The sequence below is a fragment of the Hippocampus guttulatus genome, chromosome 18 (assembly GCF_054856545.1).
Source record: "Hippocampus guttulatus isolate MCC_2025c chromosome 18, RoL_Hgut_1.0, whole genome shotgun sequence".
Classification (NCBI taxonomy): Eukaryota; Metazoa; Chordata; class Actinopteri; order Syngnathiformes; family Syngnathidae; genus Hippocampus; species Hippocampus guttulatus.
Genome location: NC_141278.1, coordinates 11153012 through 11162820, shown reverse-complemented (window position 1 = coordinate 11162820; position 9809 = coordinate 11153012). Strand labels below are relative to the sequence as shown.

The 9809-nt window shown below is 42.8% G+C and overlaps 1 protein-coding gene and 1 pseudogene across 1 annotated transcript; one reads left to right on the top strand and one right to left on the bottom strand.

Annotated features, from left to right (window-relative positions):
• Positions 1–3822: 3822 nt before the first annotated feature.
• On the top strand, positions 3823–4513 carry LOC147191209 (uncharacterized; annotated as a pseudogene).
• Positions 4514–4897: 384 nt separating this feature from the next.
• Positions 4898–7039, bottom strand: LOC147191208 (uncharacterized). Its single transcript, XM_086137101.1, is given in 4 exon segments — positions 4898–5224; positions 5372–5416; positions 5419–5512; positions 6558–7039. Coding segments are annotated over 4 exon segments (948 nt in total).
• Positions 7040–9809: the final 2770 nt, after the last annotated feature.

Sequence of the window (9809 nt, the reverse complement as noted above, 5' to 3'; positions counted from 1 at the left end):
CTCTCATCATTGTATGAGGTAGGCATTAGCGTGAAGGATCTTGGCCAAGGACCCACACTGGATGGTGTTATATGCAAATTTTTTGCCCCAAGCGGGATTCGAACCACCGTCTCCCGTATGCCAAACCGATGCCTTACCAACTGAGCTATCCAGTTATATATATACAGTATATATACTTCTTCCTTTCATAACTTTGCTGCTGCTGTGAATTGGGAATTTCTCCATTGCGAGACTAATAAGGTATTCTTATCTTATCTTATCTTATACTGTATCGAGTGGCGAACGATGCTCGGGTTTATGCACAAGCCGGTTGTTGAATTTCATCGTCAGGGTTTGTTCTTGAATGAAATGAAGATTCACTCCTCTTGCAAACCTTCACCACTCAGTGCGATAAGGGCTTCATGAAATGATTTCATTTGAGGAGCATTTTTCTGAGCAAGTAAATCCAAGTGACGTGACGTGTTTATGAACTAAACATGTTTTTCTGCCGATTTGAAATGGACACCCCCATTTCCCACATACACCCACCTCTACCAGAAACTACTCTATCAACCCCCCTCCCCCACCCTCTTTTTCTCCACTACAGATCCACAAACAGGACGTGAGACAGCTCTTCAAGCAGCAGAAGATCAAGAAAGCTGCGGGGCCCGACACAGTGTCCCCCTCCTGCCTGAAAGTCTGCGCTGACCAGCTGGCTCCGGTCTTCACACAAATCTTCAACAGATCCCTGGAGCTGTGTGAGGTCCCATCCTGCTTCAAACAGTCTACCATCATCCCAGTTCCCAAGAAATCGGCAACATCCGAACTGAATGACTATAGGCCTGTCGCTCTGACGTCTGTGGTCATGAAGTCCTTTGAACGCCTTGTGCTGAACCACCTAAAGAATGTCACCGGACCCCTGCTGGACCCTCTTCAGTTTGCCGACCGGGCAAACAGGTTTGTGGAGGACGCAGTCAACATAGGTCTGCACTACATCCTCGAGCACCTCGACAGCACAGGGACCTACGCAAGGATCCTGTTTGTGGATTTCAGCTCTGCGTTCAACACCATCATCCCGGAACTCCTCACCCCCAAACTTCTCCACCTCGGTGTTTCCCCTACGATCTGCCAGTGGATCCTCAGCTTCCTGATGGGACGGACACAACAGGTGAGACTGGGAGCAACAACATCATCAACACGCACCACTAGCACTGGAGCCCCACAGGGATGTGTCCTCTCTCCACTGCTCTTCTCCCTCGACACAAACGATTGCACCTCAACAAGTCCAGCTGTCAAACTCATAAAGTTCGCAGACGACACCGCGGTCATCGGTCTCATCAAAGACCGCGACGAGTCTGCGTACCGATAACAAGTGGAGCAGCTGGAGCTCTGGTGCAGCCGACACAACCTCGGGCTGAACACGCTCAAGACTGTAGAGATGATCGTGGACTTCAGGCAACATCCTTCTCCACAGTTACCCCTCACACTATCCAACTGCCCTGTGTCAACCGTCGAGACCTTCAAGTTCCTGGGAATCACAGTCTCCCAGGACATGAAGTGGGAAGTCAACACCATCTCCATCCTGAAAAGGGCCCAGCAGAGGATGCACTTCCTGAGGCTGCTGAGGAAGCATGGCCTGCCACAGGAGGTGCTACATCAGTTCTACATGGCAGTCATCGAATCAATCCTGTGTTCTTCCATCACGGTTTGGTTTGGGGCCGCCACAAAAAAGAACAAAATCCGACTTCAATGGACCGTTAGGACGGGGGAAAAAATCATTGGCACCGCCCTACCCACTCTTGAGGATTTGAGGACACACTGCAAGAATCAAGAGAAGGGCACGGAAAATCCTCCTGGATCCCCCGCACCCTGCCCACCACCTTTTCCAGCTACTCCCCTCAGGCAGGCGCTACAGATCCATGCGCACCAAATCCAGCAGACACTTAAACAGCTTCTTCCCTCTGGCCATTAACTCCCTAAACAGTCACTGACGTAGTCACTCTTCTTGTACAACAAATACTGCTACTGGTCACTCTAAAATGGTTCAATGATTTTCTGCACCAATTGTACAACTGTCATAGTATTGTATTCTACCACTGATCATTTTAGCTCTGCTTGATACTTTGCACATTGTCTCACAGTTGTCACTGGATGGTACCACCCCACTACGGTTCACTTACATTCCGAAATGTCCTTCCATACCTATTTGTCATGTCCTTGTTTATGATGATACTAATGCAGCGTGTTATACCGGAGACATATTCCTTGTGTGTTCTACGTACTTGGCCAATAATGATGATTCTGAAGCAAGTGTTTTATTCAACAAAAAAAATATGATAACAAAGAAGGAAGGTTGTATACAGAGCTTCAGCGGTATATTTCGGTAATCGTGTATCCTACTGAAAATTCAATAGAATAATTGTGTCGTTGGATCAACAATATTTTTACTGAATACATTTTGCTTTGTAATGAACAACCAATTGGTCCTCTTCATAATATAATCAGCATTTTATTCACTAGATTCACATTGTGCATAGTGACAAACTGCATACTTTTCAACTTGGTAATTTTTATTCCTTTCTTCAAAAACGTAAGGCATGAAATGAATCAAGGATTTGACAGCAACTTCATTTGAGCAGATTTTAGCATGCAGCATAAAAAATACAGCAGGATCATGGCTGTGTGTCTATGAGCTTAGGCCAGCTAACTAGAACTGAGACAAATATTCTTTTTTACGTGAAGCCACGCCTCGAGAGGAAAAGGGGCGAATTGGTGAACTATATTAACCTGTTCATGCACCAATCCTGATAACCTGTTACCTGATAACATGATTAAGCTGTCCACTGTAGTGGCCGTTGTCCCCGATAGGGTTAAATTGATTTCATTGATTGTTGCAAGGTGTCAAAGTCATTTTTGTCACGGGCCACGTTGGTTTCCTTCGCCGGGCCATTGACTGTGCAGCAACAAGGAGACAAAGTATACATACGTGAAATATACAATGAATATTCATTTAACATACGTTACATATTCATTTGAAGTTGAATATTCATTGGCTATTAATTTAAAGTTCATTGCAACTCTAAAAGGCCATTATATCGGCTCCCCAGGCGAAGGGGAAGGGGAGCTGATGAAGTCGACCGCTCTGTCACAAAGCTTCGTGAGAGTATTTGTCCTCCTGTCTGGGTTCTTTTTCCGTGGGTGTGGCTCTTTCTGTCACTCTGACCGCGATGCCCCCCCCCCCCTGCCCGCAAAATGTAATATCATGTAGTATAAAATTAAACGAAACTATTACACTGCTCCATTTGACCAGATATTTTTTAGCTTTTGGTTAGTTTTTGACAATAAATTTGAGAAAATGAAGAAAAATGATTTTTTTTGTCTCAGTCACCGATCAGCTAAAAAGCTTGTGATCAAACCCAAATTCTGATCATGTGGTCAGATCAGGACATCCCTAGATTCAACAAATGCAGCAGTTCACGTTTTGGACACTTATTGCATCAATTGAAAGGACGTTTGGGGATGATGAAATCATATTTCAAGATGATAATGCATCTCTAGCTATTGAACAAAAACTGTGAAAACATTCCTTGACGAAAAAAAAACACCAGGTCAAAGGCATGGCATGCTACGGAGCCCCTAAGGGGACATGGAAGGAAAAAAAAAACTGCGAGATCTCGCAAAGTCTACGGAGCCCCTAAGGGGACATGGAAGGAAAAAAAAAAACTTTGCGAGATCTCGCAAAGTATTCCAAAGTATTGCGAGATCTCGCAATCTTTATTTATTTATTTTTAATGCTCGTTGACGTGTTCCGGGTCATCGTACGTGTAACCGCAAACAACAGTTATGGAGCGTGTTCAACCGTTCGTGAGTTTAATAGAATTTTACTTTGAAATTGGCTTGAAATACAAAGACATTAAATCTGTTCTTGATATTAAGTACGGTTTCCAAATAAGTGAAAGACATTTGAAGCGAGTGTTGAACCGAAGAGGACTATTTCGTCTGAAAACGTTCAATGACTTGGGAGTCCTGGTTGACTTCATTCGCAACCAATTGCAGCATTCCGGACAACTACACGGTTACAGGTGGATGTACAGTAAGTGCAGAGAATATGGACTTCTTGTCAGGAAAGAGGACGTTCGTCTGGTCCTGAAAGAGTTGGATCCAAGAGGAGTGCCGTTAAGGCAAGCAAGACGTCTGAAACTACTTCTCCAAAGGGCCAAATTTTATATGGCACATGGACTCCTATGACAAATTGAAGCCATTTGGAATTTGTATCAATGGGGCTATTGATGGTTTTTCAAGGATAATTATGTGGCTCAATGCCTACATAACAAGTAGTGACCCGAAGTTGATTGGAGGTTACTACATCGACGTTGTGCACCGTTTGGGGGGTTGTCCTCGAATCGTTCGAGCTGATCTTGGGACTGAAAATGGTCACGTTAAAGGCCTCCAAAGAATGAGAGACTAAATAAGATCGAGGAAAAAATGTGTACTGGGTGGATCTCCAAGTGTGCTCCAAAACCATGATGAGAGAATGGCAAGACTTAAAAATCTTTCTGCTGAAAAGACTCACAATTTTGAGATTGATGTTTGTAAGAATTTTTCAATGTGAATAAAATTTGTTCCAAATCATTCTTAACAGTTTTTTTAAACACAAGAAACCACCTGCTGACGAAAGTGAGGAGACAATTACGTAGTCATCATTTACAGGCAGGTGAAAATTCAATTGGGATGATGTACAATTATGCAGGAATACTCTTCAGCATCCACGTTGGTTAAGTATTTGTGGATAAAGTCAGCAACCAAGAAAGAATGTTTATTTACACCAATAATGCTTTGACAAACAAACATTTTATATTGTAGATCAAATATGTTGTCCTTATACAGGAAGAAAAACAGCAGATAAAGTTTTCTTATCTTAAAGAGTAGCAGTGAGGGCCTCTCTGAGGTGCAAATACAAGTTCACAGCCTGAAATGGATCTTTTGGTGGCATTAGATCGGACTGGGCCATTAAAAAAGCACACAATGAAAATACATCCGGATCACAAGGCATGGTCAAACGAAAGACACACTGGCTTTTGCACAGTTGAACTTGTTCATTTTCAACTGGGGAGAGGAAGTCCCTTGTACCATAAAGTTCATGTAACGTATACATCACGTTGGGCCGACCACTGGGGACATTCATGTTCTTTGAGGGCCTGATGAGATGGCTGTTCCAAACTAGGGCCGTGTCATCCAACTCATCCTGTTGAAAATAATACACAGACAGATTAAATAAGAGTTGCACAGTCAGTTTCCTTCTTTCGTGTTCCTGTCCACTTTCCCATCAACTCACTCTCATATACAAAAATACACATTTAATTACTGAGTCTATCAGAATGTATGAACTCACCTGAATAAGTCCCATGCAACAAAATTGTAGTCAGAGCATTGTCATGCATTGTTTTTGTCCAGAAATCCACCATCAAAGAAGCCATTGTCTCTGAGGTCTGTGAAGAGGGATAACCAGAACTCCATGCACTCAGGGGCGGTTCTGGATCAATTTCACTGAGGGGGCCGGGCTGGGGCCAGGGGTTTTGATGGGGGGGGGGGGGGGGCACATTCAACCCAGGGCTAAAAAGACAGATTCGAAATCTTATTTGACTTTTTATTTCTTCAGACTTTGAAATTGTAGTCATAACATTACAGTGATGAGAAAAAAACAGTATTAGGAGGGCTAAAATGTCTGCAAGCGTAACAATACGCCCTGTCCATCTGTTGAGAATATTCAAGCCAGGGGATGATATGGTACCAGCCTGCCGGGGACAAAAATTGCAAATAAGATAAGATAAGATAAGAAAACCTTTATTAGTCTCGCAATGGAGAAATTCCCGATTCACAGCAGCAAAGTTATGAAAGGAAGAAGTAGAACAACAAAATATAGGAGCTGCTGGAAAGGCAGCCACTCACGCAGCGCCATTTTGAAGTCAAAATAACAAAAATAACACAACACAACACATAGGACACAGACAGCCGTGCAATCTTCACCACTTTTCTGCATTCACTTTGTTCTCTGAAGCAGTTAATGATGAAAGAGGAGAGGATCAAAGTGTCCTTTTCACCAGTGGATCGGTTCACCATGGATCACCAGTTTCATGCTGAAAATGTGCACACGTCTGCTACAAGCTAAGTTAAATACACTGAAGCTAGATGTTTTACATGCATATAATTATCCAAATTTTAAAAGGCAATGTCTTATATATTGATCCTGTTAAATAAAAATAAAAATAAAAAGGGAGACTAAAAAACTTACACACACACACACACACACACACACACACACACGCACACACGCGCGCACACACACGCAAATAGCACTCGTGTTGTGGTAATTTCCTTCTCTGCGGACTGCTTCTCATTTTCCCACTCATTTTTAAGTGGCGCAGCGCACTAAAGGGTCCGACTAGAATGTTAAATCACGCACTTTGGTTCCACCTTTCGCGTCGGTGACTCGGCACGATTGCGTAATCTGCGCTCGGAGGGGGGGCCACAGGGGGGGCCCCCCTGTGGCCCCCCCCCAGAACCGCCACTGCATGCACTGGCTGCGAAGAAACCGCCACCAATATTCAATTCTTTGATTGGCGGTGCTGGCTCCATCCAAGTAACTGTCAAGAGTGCTGCCTGGCGGTATTGGCACCAGGAAACGCTGGAAGCCTTTAACGTGACCATTTTCAGTCCCAAGATCAGTTCGAACAATTCGAGGACAACACCCCAAACGGTGCACAACGTCGATGTAGTAACCTCCAATCAACTTCGGGTCACTACTTGTTATGTAGGCATTGAGCCACATTATTTTCCTTGAAAAACCATCAATAGCCCCATTGATACAAATTCCAAATGGCTTCAGTTTGTCATAGGAGTCCATGTGCCATATAAAATTTGGCCCTTTGGAGAAGTAGTTTCGCCGTCTCAGACGTCTTGCTTGCCTTAACGACACTCCTCCCGGATCCAACTCTGTCAGGACCAGACGAACGTCTTCTTTCCTGACAAGAAGTCCATATTCTCTGCACTTACTGTACATCCACCTGTAACTGTGTAGTTGTCCGGAATGCTGCAATTGGTTGCGAATGAAGTCAACCAGGACTACCAAGTCATTGAATGTTTTTCGATGAAATAGTCCTCTTTGGTTCAACACTCGCTTCAAATGTCTTTCGCTTATTTGGAAACCGTACTTAATATCAAGAACAGATTTAATGTCTTTGTATTTCAAGCCAATTTCAAAGTAAAATTCTATTAAACTCACGAACGGTTGAACACGCTCCATAATTGTTGTTTACGGTTACACGTACGATGACCCGGAAGCACGTACGATCACCCGGAAGCACGTCAACGAGTATTAAAAATAAATAAATAAAGATTGCGAGATCTCGCAATACTTTGGAATACTTTGCGAGATCTCGCAAAATACTTTGCGAGATCTCGCAAAGTTTTATTATTTTTTTTCCTTCCATGTCCCCTTAGGGGCTCCGTAGCATGCAAATAGTCACACTCCAATTAAAGATCTTTGGTGCCAGTTGAAGAAAATGGTCCCATGACAAAACTCCAACCTGCAAAGCTGATCTGGTAAAATCCATCAGAGGAAGTTGGTAGCAGACTGATGAAGAGTACTGCTTAAAACTCATGAAGGTCATGTCTCGGAGGCTGTGAGCTGTTATAAACGCCAGAGGTAGCGCAACAAAAGACGAGTTATTTATTCTTAGTGTTTTTTTTGGTTAGTTATTGTTTATTTTTTCATGATTCCAGTTTTTTATTCTTTAGAATTGAGTAATATATTTGAAACACATTTTTCCATCTGCGGCCTGGTAGTCGAGTGATTAGCACGTCGACTTCGCAGTGCAGAGGTACCGAGTTCAATTCCAGCTCCGGCTTCCCTGTGTGGAGTTTGCATGTTCTCCCCATGCTTGCGTGGGTTTTTTCCGAGTCCTCCGGTTTCCTCCCACGTTCCAAAAAACATGCATGACAGGCTGATTGGACACTCAAAATTGTCCGTAGGTGTGAGTGTGGGCGCGAATGGTTGTTTGTTTCTGTGTGCGCTGCGATTGGCTGGCAACTGATTCAGGGTGTCCCCCGCCTACTGCCCGAAGACGGCTGGGATAGGCTCCAGCACCCCCCGCGGCCTTAGTGAGGATCAAGCGGTTCGGAAAACGAATGAATGAATTTTTCCATCTGCTTAGGTCCAAACAAATAACTGTGCCTGACCACCACACTTTCTCTCCTGAAGCCAGAAAGCTGCCATTTGATTTGAATTTAGTTTTGGGTCATGCCTGTTCTCGTTCCTGGTATTTTAGTCTTGTGTCATAATGACCGAGTTAGTACCATATTTTTCGGATTACTGTATACGTCACTCCCGATTACAAGTCGCACCAGCCAAAAAATGCATAATTAAGAAGGAAAAAAAACATATATAAGTTGCACTGGAGTATAAGTCGCATTTTGGGGGAAATTTATTTGATAAAATCCAACACCAAAAACATACATGTCATCTTGAAAGGCAATTTAAAATAAAAATAAAATAGAGAACAACAGGCTGAATAAGTGTACGGTATAACGTTACATGACTGAGATGCCTGGTAATGTCAGTAACGACGTAACATATTAAGAGTTATTCAGATAACTCTTGCATAAAGAACATGCTAACAAGTTTACCAAATTATCAGTTTCACTCCAAATCACTAAATCCAATGAAATCTTCAACCTTGGTGTCACTTTTAAACACTTCCCCAACACGGGAGGGAGAAGATGCGCCGCTTCCTCTTCTACGTCGCTTACGTCAGACTCATCGTCGATTTATCAACACAGGCTGAGAGCGCCCTCTTGTGGTTTAATGTGAAAATAACATGTGAAATGACATAATCATGTGTTAATGATTTCACACAAAAGTCACTCCAGAGTATAAGTCGCACCCCCGGCCAAACTATGAAAAAAAACTGCGACTTATAGTCCGGAAAATACGGTAGGTGGTTCAATTAACGTAGCACAATACACAAGGCTTACCTGTGACACGGCCTGCCATGTGGCAGATTTCTTGGGAACAGATTTTGGTTCATATTCCAAATATTTTATCTGGTATAAAGGTCTCCTTGCTTCATGTACTTGCAATCTACGTCGCTGTAATTCATTATCTTAAGCTCCCATCGTCTAAGGTCTCTTTTCATTGAATTCTGGTCTTGCACTTCATAACAGAACTTTCAACAATGGAGAAAAGATAGAGTTGACCATTGAGCGACACTGTTTTATCCCCTATGTAAAAAAAGAAGAAAAAAAACCCCTAATGAGTTAACCTGATCGGAGTGAGTGGCCTTTTCTAACATCTTAAATTCACCGAATGTTTTTCAGAAGTGGCTAATTGAAATTCTGTTCAGGATGGCTGCAATTCTAAGGATAATCAGCCATCAATTGGCCTCAGATGAGGGTTTTCGGGACTGTTTCAAATGTGCCATTTGATGAAGCTTTGATTGGTTCATCAATGAATGCTCTTTATTGACAATTGCAGCTCTTTATTTAGTTCTTACCCTTATCCTTTGCTGGTCTCAATTAAGCAATCAGCCAGACTAAGGAACCATTAATGATGGCATTGTCATGCTACAAGGTTCTCGATGCTCTACTACATTCAGAGCTGGTATTTATCGTCACTCCAGTTATAGAAGGGTTGTCTCAAGGTTTTTGTTTTATTTTAATATTTCATTTTACTTTTGTTTGCTTTTCACTCCAGTTTATGGGAGGTTTATCTTCAGGTATTTTTTAATTTGATTTGAATTTCTCTTTAGTTGGTTTATACCAGTGGTGGGCAA